Source organism: Prionailurus viverrinus, chromosome D1 (assembly GCF_022837055.1).
Source record: "Prionailurus viverrinus isolate Anna chromosome D1, UM_Priviv_1.0, whole genome shotgun sequence".
NCBI classification, from domain to species: Eukaryota; Metazoa; Chordata; class Mammalia; order Carnivora; family Felidae; genus Prionailurus; species Prionailurus viverrinus.
Window position 1 is genome coordinate 96,120,538 of NC_062570.1, and position 27,830 is coordinate 96,148,367.

Here is a 27,830-nt window from a genome sequence, read left to right on the forward strand (position 1 = left end):
GAAAAACTAAAATTTAACTTTCTATAAAGTGATAAGATCAAAAAGCCCAAACTCACAAAAGGTTTTAATAGAATGAACTTGAGTTTCATCATAAAATGAGGGTATTAATTGTATGGAACCAGAAAAACCTCAAATAGCCAAAAGCAATCCTGAAAAAGAAAACCAAAGCTGCAAGCATCACAATTCTGGACCTCAAGCTGTATTACAAAGCTGTAATCAAGACAGTATGGTACTGGCACAAAAACAGACACTCAGATCAATGGAACAGAATAGAAAACCGAGAAATGGCCCCATAAACGTATGACCAACTAATCTTTGACAAAGCAGGAAAGAATATCCAGTGGAATAAAGACAGTCTCTTCAGCAAATGGTGGGAAAACTAGACCACGACATGCAGAAGAATGAACCTGGCCCACTTTCTTACACCATACACAAAAATAAACTCAAAATGGATGAAAGACCTAGACGTAAGACAGGAAGCCATCAAAATCCTCGAGGAGAAAGCAGGCAAAAACCTCTTTGACCTCGACTGCAGTAAGTGTCTTACTCAACATGTTTCTGGAGGCCAGGGAAACAAAAGCAAAAGTGAACTATTGTGACTTCATCAAGATAAAAAGCTTCTGCACAGCAAAGGAAACAATCAGCAAAACTAAAAGGCAACCTATGAAATGGGAGAAGATATTTGCAAATGACATATCAGATAAAGGGTTAGTATCCAAAATGTATAAAGAATTTATCAAGCTCAACTCCCCAAAAAACAAATAATCCAGTGAAGAAATGGGCAAAAGACACGAATAGACACTAACAGACACATGAAAAAATGCTCAACATCGCTCATCATCAGGGATGATGTATGTGTGTGTATGTGTGTGTGTGTGTACACACACACACATACTAATCAGTGATCAAAAAGAATGAAATCTTGCCATCTGCAACAACATGGATGGAACCAGAGTGTATTATATGCTAAGCGAAATTAGAGAAAGACAAATATCATGACTTCACTCATATGTGGAATTTAAGATACAAGACAGATGAACATAAAGGAAAGGTAGCAAAAATAATATAAAAACAGGGAGGGGGACAAAACATAAGAGACAAATACAGAAAATAAGCTGAGGGTGCTGGAGGGGTTTGGGGTGGGGGGATGGACTAAATGGGCAAGGGGCATTAAGGAGGACACTTGTTGGGATGAGCACTGGGTATTATATATAGGGGATGAGTCACTGGATTCTACTCCTGGAATCATTTTTGCACTATATGGTAACTAACTTGGATGTAAATTAAAATAAAAATAAATTTTAAAAAATGAGGATATTGAAATTTGAGTGTATGTGGTAGTAAAAACTGGGGGTGGGGACAGGTATGACCTTTAGCTACTCACAGTGAATAGACAATACAGTTACTCCACAGAAACTGTCCTCCCCAAATATGTTAACAGCTGTAAGGCTTTTGATAAATTAATGTCTGGGAGGTCTGTATCTGGAAAATTCTTTTGGGGCTGACCATTATGCTATCCTCAGAGCAGCCCTGGTGTCTCTGTGAATTAGAATCCTTGGCTGACTAGACATTTGGTCTCATCCATAGTAGTCCTCATGCTTCAGACTGCTTGATCTATTTGGCAAACTATTTCTAAATGAAATTACTATATTTAGGTACTCTCTGCCTTCCCTTTGTAAACTGTGTTCACTTTGCATATAGCTGTTGGAAAGATATACCTCCACAGCCCTCCCTGCCATAACTAGCCTCCCTCCCTATCCACCTTTTCAACTTCTATCAATTCAAAATCCCTCTAAAGGAATTAACTGTATGCAGAGTAAGCTGCCAATAATTCCTTCCATATCTGCTTGAACATAATGCTTCACTTATCAAGATGAGTCTATTTCCTTTTCCCTTCGAATCTGAGCTACCCTTATTCCCTTCTCTGACCAGTAGAATGCAGAAGAGACACTTCCCAGTTCTGGGTCTGGCCCTCAAGGAGCCTGGCCACCATGTCAGAAGCCTCTGTAACTATCCTGAGAGACAACCCAGCCACTCCTAGCCATTTCAGCCACTCCAGCTAAAGCACTAGATATGTATGTGGAGTCATTCTGGGACAGCCCCAGCTGAGGTCCCAGCTGAGTGCAGCCTTATGAGTGACCCCAGCCAAGCAGGAGAAGAAACACCCAGATGAGTCTAGCCAACAAACTATGAAATATAATAAATCATGTTTTAAAGTTAAACATTTAAGCCACTACAATTTAAGTTGGTTTTCCATGAAGCAAAAGATAATCAATTAACAGAATTTAAACCAGAATGTTAATTCTCTCAGGTATATTTATATCTTATATTTTCTCTAAGGAATAAACAGTATGGAGATTCTCTGCAACTTTCAGTTGAAATGACCCAAAGGAGGAAATGATCCAGAAAGTTCATTTTATCACTGTCCAATTCCTGGCTTCAAAAATTCTATAGAGATAATAAATAAAAGTCAAACTAACCAAGGTTTTTGGAAGATAAAAATATATTTGTACAGGAAATGCTTCCTGCTATCGTATGCTAAGAATGTATAATTAATTGAACAAAGAATTACAAGTTTAGCTGTTCAAAATTTACAGAGTACTACCAAAACAAACATACAGGCAAGTTATCTCTGGGGAACATAGATGCAAAAATCCTCAACAAAATGCAAGCTGCATTCAAAAATACATTAAAAGAATCATTCACCTTGGTCAAGTGGCATTTATTCCAGGGATGCAAGGATGGTTCGATATTTGCACATCAATCAATGTGATACACCACAATGACAAAAGAAAGGATAAAAATCATATGACACCTCAATAAATACAGAAAAAGCATTTGACAAAATTTAACATCTATTCATGATAACTCTCAACAAGGTGGATTTAGAGGGAACATACCTCAACATAGTAACAGCCATATATGAAAAATCCACAGCTAACATCATATTCAATGGTGAAAAACTGAGAGCTTTTCCTCTATGATCAGGAACAAGAACAAGGATATCCGCTCTCACCACTTTTATTCAACATAGTACTGGAAGTCCTAGCCACAGCACTCAGACAAAAAAAAAATAAATGCATCCAAATTGTTAAGGAAGAAGTTAAACTGTCACTATTTGCAGATGACATGATACTATACATAGGAAACCCTAAGGACTCCACCAAAAAACTATTAGAAGTAAAAAATGAAGTCAGTAAAGTTGCAGGATACATAAAAAATCAATTGTAAAATTGCTAATAATTAAATAGCAGGAAGAGATATTAAGAAAACAATTCCATTTTACAATTGCTCCAAAAAGAATAAAATACCAAGGAATAAACTTAATCAAGGAAGTGAAAGACCTTACTCTAAAAACTATAAAACACTGATGAAAGAAATTGAAAATGACACAAACAAATGGCAAGATATTCCATGCTTAGGGACTGGAAGAACAAATATTGTTAAAATGTCCATACTACCCAAAGCAATCTACAGATTCAATGCAATCCCTATCAAAACACCAACAATCTTTTTCACAGAACTAAAACAATTAATACTAAAATTTATGTGGAACCACAAAAGACCTCAAGTAGCCAAAGAAATCTTGAGAAAGAAGAACAAAACTGGAGGTATCACAACCCCAAATTTCAAGATATACTACAAAGCTGCAGTAATTAAAACCATATGACACTAGCACAAAAATAGACATATAGATCAACAGAATAGAACAGAGAGCCCAGAAACAAACCCATGCTTATCTGGTCAAGTAATCTACAACAAAGCAAGAATATACAATGGGGAAAGTACAGTCTCTTCAATAAATGGTGCTGGGAAAACTGGACAGCTACATGCAAAAGAATGAAACTGGAGCGTTAGTTAGTTAGTTAGTTAGTTAGTTAGTTAGACACAGCAAGAGCAAGTGCTAGTGGGGGAGAGAGAGAGAGAGAAAATTCCAAGCAGGATCTGCACTGTCAGTGCATGGGGCTCGAACTCACAAACCATGAGATCATAACCTGAGCTGAAGGCAGACGCTTAACCAACTGAGCCACCCAGGTGCCCCTGGACCACCTTCCTACATAGAAACAAACTCAGAATGGATTAAAAACCTAAATATAAGACCTAAAACTATAAAACTCCTAGAAGAAAATATAGGCAGTAATTTCTTGGACATTGGTCTTATCAATATTTTTTGAGATACGTCTCCTAAGGCAAGGGAAATAAAGCAAAAATAAAGTACTGGGATTGCACCAAAAAAAAAAAAAAAACCCAAAAAACAAAAACAAAAAAAAAATTGTGCACAGTAAAGGAACCATCAACAAAATGAAAAGGCAGCCTGAATGAGAGAAGATATTTGCAAGTGATATATCTGATAAGGCATGAATAGCCAAAATATACAAATAACTTACACAACTCAACACCAGAAAACCCCAAAATAAATAATCTGATTTTAAAATGAGCAGAGGGGGGCGCCTGGGTGGCGCAGTCGGTTAAGCGTCCGACTTCAGCCAGGTCACGATCTCGAGGTCCGGGAGTTCGAGCCCCGCGTCAGGCTCTGGGCTGATGGCTCAGAGCCTGGAGCCAGTTTCCGATTCTGTGTCTCCCTCTCTCTCTGCCCCTCCCCCGTTCATGCTCTGTCTCTCTCTGTCCCAAAAATAAATTAACGTTGAAAAAAAAAATTAAAATAAAATAAAATAAAATGAGCAGAGGACTTGAATAGACATTTTTCTTCCAAAAAGACATACAGATGACCAACAGACACATAAAAAGATGCTCAACATTACTAATTATCATCAGGGAAATGTAAATCAAAACTACAATGAGATATTACATTACACCTGTCAGGATGACTAGAATCAAAAAGATAACAAGTGTTGGCAAGGATGTGGAGCAAAAGGAACACTTGTGCACTGTTGTTGGGAATGTAAATTGGTGCATCCACACATGGAAGTTCCTCAAAAAATTAAAAATAGAAATAGCATACAATCCAGTAATTTCACTACTGGGAAATTATCCAAAGAAAACAAAAACACAAATTTGAAAAGATATATGTACCCTTATGTTCTATTGCTGTATTATTTACAACAGCCAAGATACAAAAGCAACCCGAATGTCCATGGATAGATGAACAGATAAAGAGATAAAGAATATGTAGTAGACACACACACACACACACACACACACACACACACAGGAATACTCAGGAATAATACATCCTGTATTTCAATTGTTAACCTGCCAATATTCCACTAGCTTGCACATTGCTCAGTGGTCAGATCTCCATACCCACTGTCTAGCAGAGTACTAGACAAAAAAGCAGATAAGCCACAGATTTTTAGGGAGATGCATGTTCATTACTGCAATCCTCTAAGAAAACCTACTTTCAGAAGGAACTAAAAACCAATGCTGTGGTCATTGCTTCCATAGTATGAAGTTATATTTAAACACTTGGCAATTATTTTTGTTTTCCAGCAATATGCCAAAGTAGGGAAGTGGTCAAGCAAAATTCTCACCCTCCTTTTCCCAAAGAGAAAACCAAAAGCTTAATGAACCTACAAAGCTAGAAGGCAGCCCTGAAATACCTAAAACAACATATCTAACTAGAAGCGAGAAGGCAGGCTAGTCGCTTGGCCCCCACGTTGGTTCACTAGAGGGAAGTGCTTCTTAAGGTACATACCAGTGCCCTGGGACTCTTGCTGAAAGGTAGAATCTGATAGGGAGGGGTGGAAGAGCCAAGAATGTGCATTTCTAATAAACTGCCAGGTGATGTCAATGCTGTTTGGGTCTCCAGATCTAGACTTCCAGCCTAGACCTGAGGTAGCCACTACCCACATAATGGCTCTTAAGCCCCGAAATCTCGCTAGCCTGAAATTACCTGAGCTCTAAATCTAAAATACACACCTATTCCCACGACTAAGTACAAAAAATATCTCAGTAACTTGTACAGATTTCATATTGAACTAATACTATATTAAATATAATGGGTTAAATAATATGTGTTATTTCACTGTCTTTGTTTAAAAATTTGTATGTGGCTCGAGGCTTACATACTTATACTGAACAGCGCTGCCCTTGACTGACAACCAGTCCAACTCTGAAGCTTCTACTGTTAAGAGACTTGAAGAATAAAAGAGAATCCATCTCTTCCCTTAGGCGTTTTCAAAGCATACCTTTTATTTCCCAACTATATTGCACAACCAGGAATTAAAATGAAATAAAGCGAAAACCAAGATTTTATTAAGAATATAGATCAATATATACACACAGACATACACACTCTGTACGCATTCTCTGAATCCTGTTATTTCAATTTAGGCTCCACCTAGAACACTACTTTTATCTCCCTCTGGTTCCCACCCCACGAGATCGTATCGCGTACAGGAAAACAATAACAAAAACGCGGTCTCCGACCTAAAGCCAAACCCGGCTGCCCCGGTAGCCCAAACCGAGGCTGAAAAAGCCGGTCGTCAGCGGGCAGCGCCCCCTGGGCTCCACCTCCTCCAGCGCCGACCTCCCCAAGATGGCGGGCGGCGGGGGCCCGCTTCCGCTTCCGGTGTGAGCAGCCGGGCCGGGGGGGCAAGATGGCGGCGGCAGTAGGGGTCCGCGGCCGGTGCGAGCTGCCGCCTTGCTCCGGCCCAGGCTGGCTCCTCAGTCTTTCCGCCTTGCTGAGTGTGGCGGCTCGAGGGGCCTTCGCCACCACGCACTGGGTCGTCACGGAGGACGGGAAGATCCAGCAGCAGGTAGCGGCCATAGGCGTCCCTCTCCGCCCGCGCCCGCCCTCGCCCCGGGGGATTCCCAGGTCCGGCCCCTGGCTATTTGGCTCCACGCGGCCCCGCCCCCAGCCTACCTTCCCACGGTCCGGGCGCTAGGGCCCGAGCGACCCCGACGCTGAGACCCGGCGTCGCCCCCCTCCCCATTTGTTCTCTGGCCCTCGCCTCAGACGCCTGCAAGTTCTCAGCCTTCCACCCCTGGGGCAGCGTGCCGCGTGGGAAGAGTCGCCCGGCTGTGGGGGTCGGACTCTGGGGACATCTTGTTGTGCTTGGGCTTTAGAAACCGCAGATTCATTATCCTTGCCTCTGGTTTCTCTCGGGCCCACCACGCGTCACCAGCCCTCACTGAAGAAGTAGAAAGCAGGTGGCAGCGCCCGGCTGTGCGCGAGTCCCAGGGCGGTGACAGCTTCGGCACCCCTAGGCAGTGGGTCATCTAATGCTTCCTACCCCAGTCTCCTCTTCCAGTGCTGGAATTCGTGTCGGGACGAGGTGGTTTCAGCTTGTACCGTTACCCAGGTCAACAGGGGCTCTTTAGGGACAACATACACCTTCCTTCCGAAGGAATGCTTGAAGATGCCTCTGGTGGCGTTGCCTGCATCTTTTCGGCTGTGACTGCCCTCGTTTCCCAGTGTACTTTGCATTGTTTCTTTACCTAGTTCCTGTAACCCGGCCCCGCAAGGAGGATATGCGATTTCCTGGATTCTTGTGTGTCCGTCCGAACTAATTCCTCGGAGGAGGGACTGCTTTTCTTACATAACTTTATGATTGCCTACATTTTGTGAATGCCGCTGATCCCTAAACAGTACGTGCGTGTGCTCGGCTGCAGAATCTTGGTAAACTTAATGACTTCCAACACTTGAGAGCAATCCTGAAAAGTCCAGCAAACATTTAGGAAGTGGATTGTGTGCCCCATGCAGTCTGGCCCCTTGATCTCAAGTGTATTAACCGTCATCGTGTGAAATTACGGACCTTTCGATTGTGTGTCATGAATGATGATAGGAACACAGTGCAAGGTTTAGGTTTATTTTTGTATGAAGTGGGGTTCTCGTTTAGATTTGCCTTGTGATGGCAAAGTTTACCTCGTGTAACGAGTGAGTAAAACAATGTAAAATCGGCGTTGGTATTGTTCATTGGTTTTTAAGTATGTCTGAAAAAAGACTAACTTCTTATTGGGCACTCTTTTTCTCTATACCAACTTACATTGGAAAAGATTTCCTTTTCATGGCCATACCATTTGAGATTTAAAAGATAGGTGTGCATTTCAGAAACTCTAGAAAGCACTGCAAGTTTATTTCTTTCACAAAAGATCAGAAATCTTATGGGAGTCCTGGCTGCTACCCCCACCCCCTTTTATTTCCTGATGATAATTTTCCTTGAGGCCCTCATGAAGGGATACATGGAATTAAGTCACTCCTGCCGCAATTTGGGGAGCCCATCTCCTATTGGCTCTTCTGCAATATTGTTTTTGGCCACAGCTATTTATACACTATGACATTGACTTCTCCTTCCCATTTTGGTGTCCTGCCTCTCAGCCTAGGAAGTAGCCCATCTGAAAAGTGAAAGCTGGTAGAAATGCATTATTTGCTGAACATTGCAATGTGAAAGTAGAACCTGATTTGTTTTTTTAACAACAAAAAAACCCCAAATTCTTTCTTTTTTGCACATTGGATACTTATGTTTCAGTGGGGGAAAGGTAGAGGTTTCTGTAACTTGCCTCAGAAAGGGAGAAATTTGAACAGTCTTTTGGAAATTTGCCAAGTCACTCCTGCAGTAAGTAGTTAGGCTTAAGGTTAGGAAAGCAAGATTTCTTTACTATCAGCTTTTAACGGTTGTCTTTTTCAGTGAATTTGTCCAATACTTTGCTACATAACATTTACAATGTTAAGTTCATACAACCACAAAATTTTATACCAGAAGACATAAAGCTGGTGTCTTCAGCGTAACAAGAAGAGGCTAGGGAAGGAAAGTTGGATTTAATCTGAAGGAAAAGCAACATTTATAAGTAAAGTAAGAGAGTTGAATACATGATCATCTTCTCAGTGCCACTCGGATAGCTGGGTATATTACCTATGCTTTCCTTCCTGGCAATATTTCAAATGCGGGCAGAATCCAAAACTCAATTTAGATTGTGATGAATTATCACATTTGCATATGCTTATTAAAGAACTGAAAGATCCCTTTAGTATATGGATTTGGGTGTACTGCAGATCTATTCATATGTTCAGCAACAATTAATTAAAAGCTTAATACATATATATTGTGTCCTAACTGACATACCATATTCCTTGCTACTTGTTTTTGGTTATAATATCTAAATGAGAGCAGAAGTGTGATTTTAGTTTTAAAGTGGTCTAATATCAGGGAGAGGGCTAAGGGTAAACTGAAATGGCAACTTTAGAATATTAGCGTGGCAAATACCTTTTGAAACTCTGCCTGATATTTAAACTTGTCCAAATTAGATAGGTCATTGTTTTCCATAGTGAACGTGGAGAAGTACTTATGAATTAAAAATCTGAATTGCCCCAAATACAGACTTACATAGGGATATTTTCCATCACTGTAAAATTGTAAGTACAGTAAGCAGTTCTTCCCAGGAGAAGAGAACAGTTGTTTGGTTTTTCTATTTCAAGCCTTAGCAAATGATAAAGATAGACACCCACAAGTTACAACTACAAACTTGTGAACACACAAATACATTGGAAGACCTAGCCCTGAAAAGGGGTTGAAATGGGGCTTCAGTCACAGCAAGGAGGCAGCCATTCTTCCAGGCAGGGTCCTCCCAGTCAGAACTGTGGTCACTTCTGGCAGGAGCAAGTGGTGAGCTCTCAGCATGGCATGTTAGGGAATCATTCCTTTCCACAATCCCTGTCTCAGCTGGGAAGCATACCTTATATGTTTTTAGGTTCCATGTTTACTGAGCTGCCACTAAATTCCAGGAGCATTGCTCAGGGAATCCTTAGCTGGGATGTGAAGAGAATGTTCTAGAGTCTGAGTTCCTTTCCCACTGCAGTTGGGATAGTTAAGAAGAGGTGCTCCTCTTCTCTTCACCTTTATGCTTTTCTCTCAGCTTTGGGCTTTGGCATACCTCTGATCCCCTTGTGTCCCCTGTACCTGAAAATTTTTCTTTATTTAAGCAAGAGTGCTTGGGGTCCATGGACTTAAGGAGTGGGCTGTTAAAATCTCATTACTTGGAGCATCTACAGAGTAATCAGGTCAATGGATCCTTTGGTTGACTTCACTGTGAAGAATAGGCTTTGAGATAAATTTGTGGTTTTTTTCATTTCCTTTTTTTAAAAAAATTTTTTTAACATTTATTTTTGAGAGAGAGAGTGCGTGCACGCGAGAGCATGGAAGGGGCAGAGAGAGAGGGAGACACAGAATCCAAAGCAGGCTCCAGGCTCTGAGCTGTCACCACAGAGCCTGACATGGGGCTCAAACTCACAAACTGCAAGATCATGACCTGAGCCGAAGTTGGGTGTTTAACTGACTGAGCCACCCAGGTGCCTCTCTTTTTTTTTTTTTTTTTCCTAGTATGGCAATATTTATTTTTCTGTTTTTGTCAAAATTGTCTGGAGAGTCACTTGAAGATTAAATTCAATTTTGTGAATTAGCCTAAGAGCCTAACCATAATGTATCACATCATTACTGTGGAAAAACCAATATTCCATGTTCTGAATTACCAGCTAACAAATGAACTCCTGAAATGTTACCAGTTTGTCTTAGACTTATTAAATCAAGAAGTTGTACTTCTAAAAATAGGTGGGGGAGGGGAAAGGGGCACCCAGGTGTCTCAGTCAACTCTTGACTTCAGCTTAGGTCTTGATCTCAGGGTCATGACTTCAAGCCCCACATTGGTCTCCATGTATGAAGCCTACTTAACAAACAAACAAAAAAAGAAGTTGTACTTCTAGCACTGGGGTTCATGGCCCCTGGATATTCTGTCTTCATAAGTGGAGGTCTAAAACTTTAAGTAAATGAAGAGTATAATTGTTATCAACTCTCATAACATTATAATATTTCTTAGCTACCGACTGTTTCCTTCCCAAATCTTAGAACAATAGTACTTTAGACTAGGAAAACATTCTTAAAGTGTATATGGTACAACTCATAGGAGAGAAAGTCACCCACAGTCACATAACTGATGAGTGGCATTTAGTGATAGCAGTGAGTAAAAATCTACAGTAACATGCAAGTGAGCACTTTGTACTCAGTAAGTTTGTAGTGCTTCCCCCCCCTTTCATAATACCTACCAATGAAGAAATAGAAAGAAAAGTAAAAAATGGGAATAATGAAGTAAAAGTCTTCTCTTTTCCAGTTTGCTTTACCTCTGCAGAATGTTTTGTGATGACTTTAAATTGGGGGTGGGTGGAGAAGCGTCAAAAATAGGTGTGATTTAATTTGGGGGTTATTTCATCATTTTGCCTTCTATCAAGCAAATGTCTTTAAAGTACAGATCCTTTTAACTGCTTAGAACAAATGAAGTTTCTGACAAAGCTGACGATCTGAAACCTAGCAACTTTGGCATAAGAAGTGTTTGATAAGCAGTAATATTTCAGCAACTATGACCTGAGCAAGAGCTGTCAGGTTTAGTTGGACAAACAGACTAAATCTTTATCTATTGGTCTTTAATAGCTTATAAGTGAAGGAGTGGCTTGATTTGGGTATTAAGTAATTGGTTAATCTGGGAGAGGGCATCTGGATGATACTATGAAGCTGACAGGTTTATTTCAGTGCTTTTCAACACTGAGCCCATCTTTTGATCATAGAGCTTTGCTTCTGTGTTTATATACTTCAGGAATTTACTTGGATCTGAGAGGTCATGGTTGTTTCTGCACTAACTTGCTAGGTACCTGCTAAACCTTTGTAATTTGTCCTAGATGTTGACATCAAAGTGATTCTCACTCAATCCTTTTTTTTTCCACTTCCTACTATTCTATTATCTTATAAATTCCCAGGGGTTAACTTTGTTTATACTATAGAGTAGGTAATAGCTTATAAGTATACAGAGGTAAATTATAACTTTAAATACTTTTCCCAATTACTTATTAAACAAGTATTTACTGACAGCTTATTTTTCACCAGCCCACTGTGCTTTGATGGATATGCTGTTTTCCAATGGCTACCGTGACACAAAATTCTCATTTTTCATTGGGGGTGAGCAGAGTACAGCTCCTTCTTAACCTTTTTTTTTTTTTCTTTTCTTTTCTCCAGCTCTTCTTCCTCCACTCATCTTCTAGATCAGTGGTTCTCAAACTTTACCTTACACAAAAATAATCTGGGGTACTTGCTTAAAATACAGGTTCCTAGGCCACTAAAGTATCTGAACCAGTAAAGCCAAGAATTCCACATTTTTACCAAACCCCTCAGGAGATCATGATACAGATGGATCACAGATCATTCTGAGAAGTTCAACTTTATATATTGCTTTACCTCCAGCTTCTGTTTCAGCCTTCTCTTTTTGCTCTTTACATATACCTGGGCAATCCTATCTTTTCTCAGGACTTAAGTTACCACATATGTGCTGAGAATAGCCGCATTTCTTTTTGTAAGTCAGATTTTTTCCTCCAGGGTTATAGATTCAGGACCTCTAATAAGCTTTGAATTCCATGTGAATGTCCTCTAGGTACTTCAAGCTTAATATGATCAAATCTAAACTCATTTTTACCCTACCTAAACCTGTGTCATGCCCTGTTTTCCCAAACTGAACGAAAGACCCCACCATTCACCATCCACCCATTTGCCCATGTCAGAAATCTAGTTGTTTCCTATATTCTTTACCAAAATCTTTCCATTTTACTTCCTAATTATATATTCTTCCCATAGTCACTGCTGTGACTCCAATTCAGGCCACCTGATTCTTGCCACAGCTTTCTAACTGCTCTCCTTTCTCTGGTCTTGTCCTGCTTCCAACCCATTCTCCCCAGCGCAGTTAGACTCAGCTTTTAAAACTTTGTTTTGGGGCACCTGGGTGTTTTGGGGCACCTGGGGCTCAGTTGGTTGAGCATCTAACTCTTGATCTCAGCTCAGGTCATGATCCTAGAGTCGTGGGATCGAGCCCTGCATCCAGCTTTGTGCTGAGCATAGAGCCTGCTTGATTCTCTGTCTGTCCTTCCCTCTCTCTTCCTCTCTGCCCCCTCTCCTTTGTGTGTATGCTCTCAATCGCTCTAAAGTAAAAATAAATAAAACTTTTGTTTTGTTTAATTAAAAATCTGAATTACAGAAGGAATGCATGGCATTCTAAAAAGTAAATGTCTAACATTATGGGGGTATTTAAAAGAATAAAGTGAAGTCTTCCCACCTCTCCCCATTCTCACTTCTCAAGGAAAATTGCCTTTAAATCGTTTGGTGCATATCCCAGGACATGGTCTTTCTTTAATGTGTCTTGTGGTCTGGCCCCTCCTTCTCTCTAGCTTATCTTTGTTCATTCTTCAGTGCCCCACTTTCACCCCCAGAATACACACACATAACACTTGGCCATATTTAACTTTGGTCAGTGCCCTCAGATGTGCTCTGTTCTCACTTGCTTCTGGGCCTTTGCACATGTTCTTTCCCTGAAATGCTGACTGTCCTAATCTGGCTAACTCAGTACTCTTCACAACTTAAACATCACTTACACAGGGAAGCTTCTAATGCCCAAATTTAAACAAGCTGTTCTTTCTATGTGCTTTTATAGTGTCTGGTATTCCCTTATGAAGGCATTTACCATGCCATATTGTGTCCATTTACTAATGTAAATACCCTACTAGACTCCTACATGCCCCATGAAGGGAGAAGCCATACCCATTTTCTCTGCACCTCCTGCATCTCTCATGCTAAATCCCATAGGCTGCAATAGTATCTATTGAATGGATGACATAAGGAAGTATGAAAACTGGTTCCTGCCTCTCAGGAATTTACCACTGTCCGAATGAAGCCTCACACTGCTTACTAATGTGATAGTCATTTTGGAAGCTAACCTACAGGAGGCCTCAGACTCCTGGAAGATCTTTATTTATTAACACTTATTCATATTTGAGAGACAGAGAGAGAGCATGAGCAGGGAAGGGGCAGAGAGAGGGAGACATAGAATCTGAAGCAGGCTCCAGGCTCTGAGTTGTCAGCACAGAGCCTGAGCCCGACGCAGGGCTTGAACTCACAAACTGTGAGATCATGACCTGAGCCAAAGTCGGACGCTCAACCGACTGAGCCACCCAGGTGCCCCTCCTGGAAGATCTTTAAAGCTCCGAATAACCCATCAGTGAGTCAGCCATTGGGCCTTCAGATAAGGTGCTATATGCACATGAGAAGAGCCTTACTCAGAGATCACTGTTGGCCTGTCTTCTCTGGTCAGGTTGTGTATGCAAAGGAAATCATCCTCTTTGTCACTGATGTTACATCTAAAAGGTCAGATTTATTTTTCAGGCACTGAGAAGTATGGAGAAGTGACAAGAGACAAGGAAGAAAAAACAAGAAAAATCATCAGGAAGGGCAGAGGCAAGATGGATGAGAAATGGCAGCTGCATTGTTGAGGGGGGATTAGGGTCAGCTGTGGGGTTTGGCAGTTGTTGCAGTTTAGAAGCAGCTTGGGTGGAAATGGACAGAAGGGACTCTGACAGTGAGGAATAGGAGGGCTTGCCAGCAGGTCAGGTCAAAAATGAGAACAGCTTTGCGCTCCAGTGTGTAGGGGCATGTGTGAGCCCTACCTGCATCTCCGTGAGACTCTGTGATGGCAAAAGCAAGGGGAATTCTGTAGGGTGGCTCTTTACAGCCAGGCACTTCATTTGGTTTTTTTTCTTTGTTTTATTTTTTAACATAATATAATTTATTGTCAAGTTGGTTTCCATACAACACCCAGTGCTCATCCCAAGAAGCGCCCTCCTCCCTGCCCATCACCCACTTTCCCCTCTCCCCCACCCCCCATCTACCCTTAGTGTGTTCTCAGTCCTTAAGTGTCTCCTAGGGTTTGCCTCCCTCCCTCTCTGTATCTCAGTGTGGTTTTGATTTGTATTTCCATGATGAGGAGTGACGTTGAGCATCTTTTCATGTGCTTGTTGGCCATCTGGATATCTTCTTTAGAAAAGTGTCTATTCATGTCTTCTGCCCATTTCTTCACTGCATTATTTGTTTTTCAGGTGTGGAGTTTGGTGAGTTCTTTATAGATTTTAGATGCTAGCCCTTTATTTGATATGTCATTTGCAAATATCTTTTCCCATTCCAGTTGATTGTTTTGTTGATTGTTTCCTTTGCAGTGCAGAAGCTTTTTATCTTGATGAGGTCCCATAGTTCATTTTTGCCAATAATTCCCTTGCCTTTGGAGATGTGTCAAGTAAGAAATTGCTGCAGCTGAGGTCAGAGAGGTTTTTTTCCTGCTTTCTCCTCTAGGGTTTTGATGGTTTCCTGTCTCACATTCAGGTCCTTCATCCATTTTGAGTTTATTTTTGTGTATGGTGTAATAAAGTGGTCTAGTTTCATTCTTCTGCATGTTGTACAGCCAGGCACTTCTTGAAAATTGTGCTCATGGGCTCCCCCCCCCTTTTTTTTTAAGTTTGTTAATTTGTTTGAGAGAGACAGACACAGCGTGAGAGGGGAAAAGGCAGAGAGAGAGAGAGTGACAGAGAATCCCAAGCAGGCTCCATGCTGCCAGCACAGAGCCCAGTGTGGGGCTCAAACTCACGAACTGTGAGATGACTTGAGCTGAAACCAAGAGTTGGAAAGCAAGAGTTGGACGCTTAACTGACTGAGCCACCCAGGTGTCCCTCTCTTCCCTCTCTTTGTATAGGTCTCTTCAAGCCACTCCAGTCAGTCCTTCATCCCCACGAGTCTTGTCAAAATATACCAGAGCCTGCCTTATTGCCAAATTTGGTGCTCAGCTTGAAGTTGTCTCTCTCACCCTCTTTGCTCCCCAGCCAGCACTTGTCCTCTGACCTTATCGAACTGTTTTCCTCCATGGCTTCCAGGACATTCACTCCTGGCTTTCCCTCTAAATCCCTCACCATGACTTCTCATTCTCTTCTGCTGAATTCCTCTTTTCTTAATGAGTCTTAAATACTGATGTGCTCATCAGATGGTCTTATGCCCTGTCATGGCATAAAATAGGACATCTATTCTGAGGATTCTCTTAAATCATATCTGCAGTCTCTCCCTCAATTCCAGACTCTTGTATCCAATTGCCCACTCAACATCTCCACTAAGCTGTCTTACAGACATCACAATTACATCATGTCCTAAACTGAACTCTTTATTTCCCACCCCACCACACTGGTTAACCAGATTTCTCAGGTCCAGAATCTTCCTCGACTCTTGTGTCGCATACCTAATCTATCAATAACCTGTCAGCTTTACTTCCAAAATGTCTCTTGCATCAAGCCATGTCTTTCCACCTCTACTTCTACAGCCCTAGTCCAGTGGTCTTCATCTCCCTTTTAAACCTATGCACAGTAGCCTCCTGACCAGTGTCCTTGCTTCTACTTTTGCCCCATAGAGTCTATTCGCCATACTTTTTTTTTTTACGTGAAATTTATTGTCAAATTGGTTTCCATACAACACCCAGTGTTCATCCCAACAGGTACCCTCCTCAATGCCCATCACCCACTTTCCCCTGCCCCCCCCCACCAACCCTCAGTTTATTCTCAGTATTTAAGAGTCTCTTATGATTTGCCTCCTCCCTCTCTGTAACTTTTTTCTTCCCCCTTCTCCTCCCCCATGGTCTTCTGTTGAGTTTCTCAGGGTCCGCATATGAGTGAAAACATATGGTATCTGTCTTTCTCTACCTGACTTATTTCACTTAGCATAACACTCTCCAGTTCCATCCACAGTGCTGCAAATGGCCAGATTTCATTCTTTTCTCATTGCCAAGTAGTATTCCATTGTATATATAAACCACATCTTCTTTATCCATTCATCAGTTAATGGACATTTAGGTTCTTTCCATAATTTGGCTATTGCTCAAAGTGCTGCTATAAACATTGGGGTACAAGTGCCCCTATGCATCAGCACTCCTATATCCCTTGGGTAAATTCCTAGCAGTGCTATTGCTGGGTCATGGGGTAGATCTATTTTTAATTTTTTGAGGAACCTCCACACTGTTTTCTAGAGCGGCTGCACCAGTTTGCATTCCCATCAACAGTGCAAGAGGGTTCCCGTTTCTCCACATCCTCTCCAGCATCTATAGTCTCCTGATTTGTTCATTTTAGCCACTCTGACTGGCGTGAGGTGGTATCTCAGTGTGGTTTTGATTTGTATTTCCCTGATGAGGAGTGACGTTGAGCATCTTTTTATGTGCCTGTTGGCCATCTGGATGTCTTCTTTAGAAAAGTGTCTATTCATGTCTTCAGCCCATTTCTTCACTGGATTATTTGTTTTTTGGGTATTCTCTACACTTTTAAAGATCATAAGTCTGGTCGTGTCACTCTTTTAAGGGTTGTAGGGGGAAGAGATCCAAAGAGCATCAGAAAACCTTCAGTGGTTTCCCATCATACTTTTAAGAAAAAAATTTTGGACTTTGTACCATGGCCTATAAGGCAGGCCCTTGTAAGATCTGGGACCTGGCCCCTGGCCACCTCTCTACCGCAAATACCACTTTCCTTCTTGTATTCTGTGATTCGGCCATACTGGCCTTTGGGGTGGGTCTTGAGAGAACCAACTTTGTTCTTGGTCCTTCTGTTGCTTGAAAAATTTCTGCAGACATTCTCATGGCTCTCTTTCAAATCTGTTCACATGTCACCTGTCTTCTGACCACACTATCTAAAACAGCATCTCCTTCCATCATTCTGTCTTCTTACTTTGCTTTAGTTTTCTTCATAGCACCTATTACTCTATTGTAATGTATTACTGGTCTTCCTACAAGAACATTAACTTTTTCGTTGACCTTTGTTATATTCAGTGAGGTAACCCCCATGCCAAAAATGGTCCCTGACACATCGTACACACTCGGAAGTATTGCATACGAAAGAGAAAGGGAGGGTACCTGCATGTATGTGTTCAGGCAGTTGCTTACACTTGTAAAAGCTCTTGCATATTAGCACAGTGAAGGGCCACCATCGTTTTAGTAGTCTGGAGAAAGCGCAGTGCATTTACTTTAAAGGGGGCAAGCCAATTTATGCGTTCTCCCTACTAACAATAAAAGCTCTAGATAAACCAAGACTTCTCTAAGAATGAGTATCTCTGAACCAGAGTTGTAAAATGGTGTCTCAGATAACCTACATTCCGATTGGCAGTTTGGAAATACTATCTCTTCAACATACCTTAAATGATATGCTCAAAGAACTTTGAAATTGAGACATTACTGAAATTGATTACTATACAAATTTAGGTAAGCCCTTAACGTTCAGACATTTAACATACACAAAAGAAACATTTGTTAAAAATCTATACCGTCATGACACTTTTAAATAAGCTAAAGTATATGTTTGCTTTCGAGGCCTACTACCAGGAATTCACACTAGCCAGATCAGATTGTGTCTCCCATATTTATTTAGTCAGCAGTAACTACTTCATGAGTCTAACTTTTGAAAAGAATTCATTTATGTATTTTTATTACTAACATCTCACCTCATTCTTCACTTACCCTCTGAGGCACTTAGCTATTTAAATTAAAATCAGGTGACCAGCAGGAGAACCCTCCTCACCTTGTGCCCTCATGATCTGCCCTTTCCTCTTTTAGTCTAATTGCTTGGTCAGGAGATGAGATGGATAGTTAATCTTTAGTAAAGCTTTAGAGAGTGGTACATGCCCAAAATGGTCAAATGGAGTTGGGAACGTTTTATTTGAGCAAATATTTGCTGAGAGCTTTTTGTGTGCCATTACATTTGACAGGCTTAGTTTGCTCGTTAAACACATATTGGAATCCTTTCTGTGTTAGGTACGTGGAATACAGCTGTGATTGAGATTGTCCCTGCCTTCACAGAGTTTGCATTTTATAGTCATACATGGAAGGGACTCTAATTTAGGATAATGTCAGCAGGTAGCTTTTATAGCAATAAAAATTTAATGTCAATTCCACTGAGCACTTTACCAAGTGTTTTCAATATTCATTTCTCATTTTATGGTCATATAGACCCAGTAAGATGTGGGTATTGATATCTCAATTAAATAAAGAAATTTAGGCCGAGTGTGGTTAAACTCCTTGCCCAAGGCCATGCAGGTAGGGAGTGGCTGTGTATAAGTTCCAGCTTAGATCCCATTCTAAACTGTTCTCTGTACTGCTAAACATTACTACCAATATAAAGAAAAATATTTCTGTTGTTTTGTATATAAAACATCAATATTTTCTCTATTTTTAAATTGAATTTGATTTTTTTTAAGTGGGTTCCATGCCCAATGTGGGAGCTGAACTCAGGACCCTGAGATCAAGAGTCAGATACTCTACTGACTGAGCCACCCAGGCATGCTATAATTGAATTTGAAAGTATAAAATACGTGATCATTGTTCAAAAAAATATTTTCAAGCTACTTAGTAGGACATAAAATGAAAAGTGAAAGTTTCATAACCACTCATAGTTCTTCCTGGAAGTAATCACAGAATTATTTGTGTATTCTTCCAAACAGTTCCCATGCATTTGCAAACCCTCATGTGGATTTTTAAAAAACACAACTGGGGGTGCCTGGGTGGCTCAGTCGGTTGAGCATCCGACTTCGGCTCAGGTCATGATCTCACGGTCTGTGAGTTCGAGCCCCGCGTCGGGCTCTGGGCTGATGGCTCAGAGCCTGGAGCCTGCTTCCGATTCTGTGTCTCCCTCTCTCTCTGCCTCTCCCCCGTTCATGCTCTGTCTCTCTCTGTCTCAAAAATAAATAAATGATAAAAAAAAAATTAAAAAAAAAACACAACTGGAAACATTTTGTCTCACCACTACTTTTTATTAATAGAGTTAGACATCTGTCAGAAATGAAAAGCTACTCTCTTTGCCCTTAAAATTGCATAGTATTTGATTGTATGGCTATTCTGTAATTTATTTAACCAGTTCCCTAATGACAGGCATTTAGATTGTTTCCAGGCTTTTACTGCTGTGAGTGTGTGTGCCCATTCATGTGTCTTCACATGCTCCTGTGAGCATATTGAGTAGATCTGTAAGAATTCTTTGAAGTGGAACTTACCTGTTTGAAGAATGCATATTTAATTTTCTTATTGCTGAGTCGTCCTTTTAAAGGATTGCATCAGGAGTGTTTAAAATGCCCAACAGTGTTTGGGATATATGTCAAATCTTTGTTTATATAATCCGCTTCTAGTCAGACAGCCCTTATCCCATCCATTGCCCTTAGCGAAACAGTGTTACGGCTGTCAGTGGAAGTATGAACAAAAAGGAACTTTCAGTTTGGTTTGGTTATCTTCATAGAAAAATTAAACCTTTGTCATTAACGCTTACTTCACACTTGTTGGGATTGCAGTAAAAGAAATTAGTCAAGCTGACCCCCCCACCCAGAGTTAATACTACTACTGTTTGATGAGTAATAAAGTTGAACTTTATTCAATGGTGTAGTACAGCAGTGATTTCTAGCGTGAAATAGCGAAGTTATTTCCTGGCTGTTGAGTTGCCGTCACCTGAGTAATGATAAAAATTAAGGTTCAATTTCTGGCACTCATTTCCGTGTCCCTTTTCCAATATTTGATTAACAAACCTCAATAACAAAATCCTATAAACTGAGTGACTTAAGCACCGAAGTTTTTCTCACAGTTTTGGAGGCCAGAAGTCTAAGGTCAGAGTGCCAGAGTGATCAGGTTCTGGTGAAAGCTCTGTTTCTGGCTTGCAGACCCGCTGCATTCTTGCTGTGTCCTCAGGTGGCAGAGAGAAAGAGAAAGAAAGCTTTCAGTGTCTCCTCTTATAAGGGCACCAATCCCGTCATAAGGCCCCAACCTCATGACCTCATCTAAACCAAATTACCCTCCAAAGGGCTACTCTCCAATTACCATGACATTGGAGGTTACAGCTTCAACGTAAAATTTTTGGGGAGACAGTTCAGTCTGTAGCACCCAACTAAGAATTTTTATGCTTACATATATTGTATTTATCACCTTTAAGCCTGGCATTGTGTCTGGAACTTAGCGGGTGCTTATATTCGTTTTCTGTTTGCTGCTGTAAAAAATTACCACAGTTTATGTCTTAAAACAACAGAGATTTATCACCTTACAGTTGTGTAGGTTAGCAATTCAACCCATGTTGCGCTGGGGCTAAAATCAAGGGGACAGTAATGCTGCACATCTTCCTGGAGATATTAGGAGAGAGTCCATTTCCTTACCTCTTTCTAGTTTCCAGAGGCCACCCACATTCCTTGCTTCTTGGCCCCCTTTCATTGTATCAGAAAGCTAGCAACATTGCATTTCTCTGACCTTTCTTAGCAGCATCTCTCTCTTTGACCTCCCTATTCCACTTTTAAGGACCCTTGTGATTACATTAGGCCCACGTGGATAAACCAGGCTATATTCTGTCTTAATTAAAGTGATCTGAATAGCAACCTTAACTCCATCAGCTACTTTAATTTCCCTTTGCCACATAACCTAACTAGTCACAGGTTCTGGGGATTAGGACATGACCATCTTTGGGGGCCATTATTCCATGCTCAATAAATATTAGCTGCTGGGATGAGAGTCACTTCTGAGTTACATATAAAATAGCTCTAATTGCACAGCGACATTGTTCTGTATATGTTTACAAAAATATCATAAATATGCAAATGAGAAATATCCGTGACTCTCGTGTCCCGATCCAGCATTTCATTTTCTTTCCTTGTAAAGTTGTAAATTGTCTACTTTATTCATTATGTTATTTGTATATTTCCTGGTGATACAAATCAGAACGTGTAGCCTGGTAGCACGCGTGTATAAGAAGTTGTTCATTTGTTGTTTATGTTGAAAATGGTTATTAACTTGCTTATTTATCACTTTGGAAAATGGTGCTTGTTTGATATGATTGCTCTCATAAAATTGGCTGCAACACTGCACATGGTCAAATCTAGACTATAGCTATATAATATACTTCAGATACCTAGATTGTTTTCTGTGTGTTTAAGCATTTACGACTTTGTCTTCCAAGAACTGTGAACATGGGAATGTAAATCTAATTGAGAGTAAAACTTTAGGAAATAGAGATATGAAGCCACAAAAATTCATGCGATGGTCAAGATTCAGTATTTTTGTTTATTTAGGGTTTATATTTAGCTTCAGTAGTTTATATTTAGTTTCAATAACCTGATATCCTACAAAATTGAAGTCCATGTTTTAAAACATTAAAATACCATATTGTACAAGTACACTAATGGCAAAAAAAAAAAAAGTCTTCTTTAACAAAAATATTTCCGGGTCCTGACAGTTCATAATAATAGTGTTTTATTGATCTGAAACAATTAAATGTTTCCAGTGAAAGATCTGCTTCTCTATTAAAGTTTTGAAAATTATTATAGTCAGGAGCCCATGAAAGTCCCTTTCCAGAGCTGAGGCTGGACTGGTACTTTGTTTGTGAATTTGCACTTCTCTCGACCTGGAGGAAAGTCCAGGTCCATGATGGTCAGACTTGAATCCTAAAGAAAGAATTACATGCAAAGTCAGGCAACAGACTTCTGCCTCCCTCATTCCATCCCTATCCACTCATCTTGCTTGCCCCTGTATTCACCTGCCAGGGGTCACAAAGGTGAGGGTTCTTTGGTCAGTCATTTGAAAATGGTAGTGAATTAGATTTGAGATAAGGATAAAAATCTGAGGAGACTAAGGTAACAAACAAAAAATACAAAAGATGTTACCTTTTAGAAGTGTTTTGACTGGCCCCACATCTGGGAGAGGAACTTTTTTCTCTATGAATATATAAGGAAAAGCGACAGGGTTGTTCCTCAGACCTAAGTTGTCATCACAACTCATTTTTTGTTTAAAAATACACATCACATAACATTCTGAGGTTTCACTTTAACAAGACCTGTAGGTAGTACTTAAAAAGAGAGATATATTTTATAAACATAAGTAATATATGTTTGCTGTAGAAAAAGTCAGAAAACAAAACCAAGAAGATAATCATGTTGAGTCTCACCAACTGGAAACCACCATTCATAACATTGTGTTGTAAAGTATCGGTGGGTTTAAAGGGACGCAATGAGGAAGATTTTTTATAAGCACACAAAAGAAGAAACACATGTGGCCAACAAAGAGATTAAAATGTGTTCACTCTTTTCACTTTGTTCTTAAGAGTGTGGAAAAACTCAGTGACTGTTGGTAGGAATTAAAGTTGATTCAGCTATTCTGGAAAAAAGCCAGCAAAAAATATAAATTTAAAAGTGTAGTCCCTTTAACCTAGCAATTCTTTTCTAGGAAAAAAATAAGTAAGCAGCAATAAAAAAAATTTAAGTGTAAGGATATTCATCTCAATACCATTAAAAAGGGAGAAGAACTAAAAGCCCAAATTTTAATTAGCAGTAACCTGGATAAATAACTTTAATGTAATATTACCCACTAAATATGATGGCATAGATCTGTAATTCCTGAGAAAACAAGCTGATAAAATTTAGGAAACAGTGGGGAAGGGAAGGATGCAGTATAGTAAATATGATCCCGTTTTTGTAAAAATGTTTTATCTACATAGCAGTGTGTGTGTATACATATGCAGAGAAGTTATTCTGACATAATTAACTAGGTCTGACAGCAGACTTTTCAAGTAATTTTAATTTTTTTAATATTGTCCATAATGTGTTTGTTTATTTAGCTTATGATCAAAGAAAAATTTCTTTTCCAGTTGAACTTTGTTAGAATTAAGTGGCATAAGGACAGGGAGAGCTAATTTTGCCTGTGACACAGTGAACAACTTAACTGCTCAGAAATAAATAGCCACTGCTAATTGGAACCTTGGTTTAATTTGACAAATTGACAGTTTAAAAAATGCTTTCAGCTGCAGCTTTGGAAAGAGTCCCTACCTAGAGCAAGTACAAATTTATACTGGCAAATTGAAAGAATGATCATTTCATTCATTTGACTATTAGATTCCTTCCGTGGCACCTGAGACTGATAAAAATGTGACATTTTCACGATAGTGTTAAATCTTTTATGGGGGTTGGATATGAAGAACATATGGAACTTTAAAAGTCATCAGGCTGGGTCCCCTCAGCTTATAGATGAGAAAATGGAAGCCCCTGCAGAGAAGGTGATTTGCTTAAGGTTGCACAGCTAGTCATAGACCTGTGAAGGACTTACTTTTCACGATCCCTTGAGGCCTAGACCTGTGAAGGACTTAACTTTTCACGATCCTTTGAGGCCTAGCCACTTTACCTCCTGTACAGGTAGTCATCAATGAATGATAGTCTTGGTGGAGATGGATATTCTACCAAATGTGACGTCAGACAACTTCATCAAACAACCAGCAGCATATTAAGTGCTTGACATGTTCCTGAAAGCATATGAACTACTGGAGGTAGAACAAGGAATACAAAAATTTTTTTTCTGGAGAGACAGAGATACAATAATTAAACAATGTAATAAGCACTATTAAAGGAGTGTGTAAAAAGTACTATGGGAGCTCAAGAGAGGAATGGCTTCACAAAAGAAATGTCATTTGAGCCCAGTCATTTGGCCTTCAGCAAAAGCATCAGGATAGAAGTGTGTTCCAAGTAGGAGAATTAGCATGTGCAAAGGGACAGAAGATCTGAAAAGAGCCACTAGGGTAAGAAGAGGCCCTAGGCAGAGGGTTTAGAAGAAATTTTGGCAGATGTTTGGAAATAGCATCAAGACTTCTGTAGAAAATTTTTATTGGAATATTTGGACAGAGTCTAAGTGCTGCAGATACAGTTTGATCCAGGGCTGATAAAACAGTATAACCACAATAGGTTGCTCTCTGTCTTCATTTCTTTGCTTCCTTAACCCCATTCTCAGGCTCCCTGTGAATACAAGACGGCTGGTCCCCGTAGCTCAAACAAAAAGTTCTGGATTAGAGTCTCTTTAGTACCAGCTGACCAGTTGGTTAATGTCCCTTCTCAAAGATTACCATGACCAAGGGAAAGGGATCTACTGATCAGGACTTCCCACATAGGGGAAGGATGCTTCCAGCTAAGCAGGGCAGGTGCTTTAGCCATAAGAAGGGGATTCCAGATACTAGATAGCAAACATTGTAAATACCCACAAAATGGGATCACTTCAGGTAGCGGTAAAATCTTCATTGCTTTGAAGATCTTTATTTATGTTTTCCATCATATTGTCTCAATAAATAATCTAAAATTTTGAATAAAAAATTTAAAATATTCCATCCCTAGTTTCTAATTAAGGGGAAATTTTTTAATTTTAGTATATGTGCTGCCAAAGCAAGCACAAGGGGAAATTTTTTAAAATGGGTATAGCATGGAGCATCTGGGTGGCTCAGTTGGTTAAGTGTCCAACTTTGGCTCAGGTCATGATCTCACAGTTCATGGGTTCAAGCCCCATATCGGGCTCTGTGCTGACAGCTCAGAGCCTGGAGCCTGCTTCGGATTCTGTGTCTCTGTCTCTGCCCCTTCCCCAGTCACGCCTCTGTTTCTCTCTTTCTCTCTCAAAAATAAACATTAAAAAATATGTTAAAAAGATAAAAGTGGATATGGCATAATAAAAGATTTCAGTATGGGCACCTGGGTGGCTCAGTCGGTTAAGTGTCTTACTTCTGCTAAGGCCATGATCTCTCAGTTCGTGAGTTCCAGCCCTGTGTCGGGCTTTGTGCTGACAGCTCAGAGCCTGGAGCCTGTTTCGGATTCTTTGTTTCCCTCTGTTACTGCCTCTCCCCCACTCTCACTCTGTGTGTGTGTGTCTCTCTCTCTCTCTCTCTCAAAAATAAAGATTAAAAAAAATTTAAAAAAAAAGATTTCAGTAATGCTGCTCTCATGTACTCATTTGAATACCATTAAAAATAATAGGTAAGAATGTTTAGCATATGTGAAGAATAAGTTGCATATGAGGGCTGGAATTAATATTATAATATAGAAGTATTCAATTTCCTGTCATAAAGGACCAGTGGAAAGTGATTGCCTCTCTCTTGCTTTTGTAGAACTCAAAAATGTTTATACCCTTCAAATGGTTATTTTAAGTTTAAAATAGTCACCTTTTATAGATTTGGCAGTGAAGTAATTATCCTTATATAGTGACATTTCCCTCCGTGACCCTGTGAATTTACTGAGGTAGGGTTCCAGATTAGAGAGGTAGTTATTAACAATATCTCGGTTAGAGAGACCAGCAGCAAATGAAATATATGAAAATGAACTTGATATGAGTCAGATATTTACTGCTGTTCTATATAATTGGACACATGTACTTATATAATATATTGTATTCAAAGGAAAATAAAATTGAATTGAGAACTCTTAGAGAATGAATCATTCTGTATAATAGAAGTCCGTTTAGCTAATTTCCAAATATTTGGTCAGTTTTTCCTTGCAGTATAAACTTTGCTGTAAAAGATATTTCACACTTTTTTAACCATCTTAAGTAGAACAAACTTGAAAATAATTCCCTTTTCTTTATGATTCAAGTCATTACAAGCATCATTTATTATGCTGTGAAGTAATGGAATTTTGTAGGGTTGCTTGTCCCTTGTGAAAAAGCCACAAGGTGCTTTGAGATCTTACATATGAGTCATGTCCTTTTTAACCTACCTCTCTAATTCCTGTCACCTTTTGCTCCTGGGCTGATAGCAGCCTCTTCTAAATGCTAAAGATTTTGAAGGCGTTCGGATTGTGAATAAAATTGGAGTACGTAGGTTTCCCATATTGACATGGTGGGCCTGGTTTACGGAGGCTTAAGAAACGTTTATTGGCTGAGTGGATGTTGTACCTTTACAAACATACTCTTGTAACCTGAGGAGGAGAGGCGTTTGAAAGGAGAGAAATTCAAGCTGATTAGCATTTGTCAAAGATATTATAAAGCCTTAAATTTTAAGAACTTGAAGTTACCTCAATAAAAATATACGCCAGGCATAAATCTGCAACCAGCCCTTATCTGGCAAAGAGCCATGCCATTTGCTGCCGTGTCCAGAGGGGAAGCACAGCTGTCAGTGCACTCCCTTCCTTCTGTGATAATTTTATCTTTGTGTCTCCTCTAGCTGTTGTATCTGTATTGAACTTAATGAAACTTCAGGAAATGAAAAGTACTTCCTTACAAAGGAACGTTGACCAAACCCTTGCTATACAAATATGATAAAGCCCTGATTAGCTAGTATCTTTTTAATCTGAAACTAAGATTGTGCTTTCAGTCTTTCTTCAGTGTAAGTCTTCATTCTTTTGTTCCTCATGCAGTTCTCCAGGTGACCAGAACGTTTAGGTATTTTGGAATGGGAACATCTTACTCCCGCATTCCTCCCCCTTGCCCTGTTTTTGGTTTTGTTTTCTTGTCTTTTTCTAAAAACCTCTTTAAAAATACCAATACAGTCATGTACTAAATAGCTACCTCTTGAAGTCTGGATGAAGTAGCAAAGTAAGCAGATTTTCTCTGGCCTCCTTATGTAAAGCTCTTTTGCACTCTGACCACTGGCTATAGCTTTTACATTTTCTTCTGTAAAAATTTTGGTGTCCTATAATGTATCACAAATAATATATCACAATGTCATTAAAAAAGGTTGATGGGCCTTGGGAGTTAAATCAGTCCATATTCAATCCATTATATAGTAGCTTTCCCTGCCCTATATGCATTTGACTGTTGGGAATATGTTCAAATACTTCTAAAGAGAAGCAAAATTTTCTATGTCTTATTGAGATAAACCTAACGTTTTGCTTGCAGGCTTTTGTTAGCTTTGATTGATAGAGGAGATTTACGTCTCAGGTGGTCAAGTACTATAGGACTTGCTATTATATTTTTAGTGCCTTTTAAGTACAGAGTGCAGTTTTGATATAAACTCCAATATAGTGGAAAGGCCAGGGGAAGCAGTGAATGAATCTCATCTTAAAAGCAAGACCATGGGCAATGATTATCCATAATGATACAATAATAATTATACATCCAGATAATTACAAGGGAAGTTATTCTGGACTAGCGTCTGTTTTTCCTCTGGCACCTCTGAAATGATAGAATGAGCAAGGGCAGATGAGTTTTATCTGTAGTCACTTAACATTGTCCAATTTAATGCATATTATTAAAGCAAGCATCCAACTTTATTTCATGTTGTTTTTTTTTTAATTTTT

The 27,830-nt window shown here is 39.8% G+C and overlaps 1 protein-coding gene across 2 annotated transcripts in view; it reads left to right on the plus strand.

Annotated features, from left to right (window-relative positions):
- The first annotated feature begins 6,469 nt into the window (after positions 1-6,469).
- TTC17 (tetratricopeptide repeat domain 17) overlaps positions 6,470-27,830 on the plus strand; it is a 127,510-nt gene continuing 106,149 nt past the window's right edge. The window contains exon 1 of one of the 2 annotated variants that reach the window (XM_047877449.1): positions 6,470-6,719. In XM_047877449.1, the coding sequence (XP_047733405.1) occupies positions 6,561-6,719 (159 nt within the window). In that variant the 5' untranslated portion in view covers positions 6,470-6,560. The remainder of the gene's footprint in view (positions 6,720-27,830) is intronic. The other variant, XM_047877448.1, reaches the window with a different exon arrangement.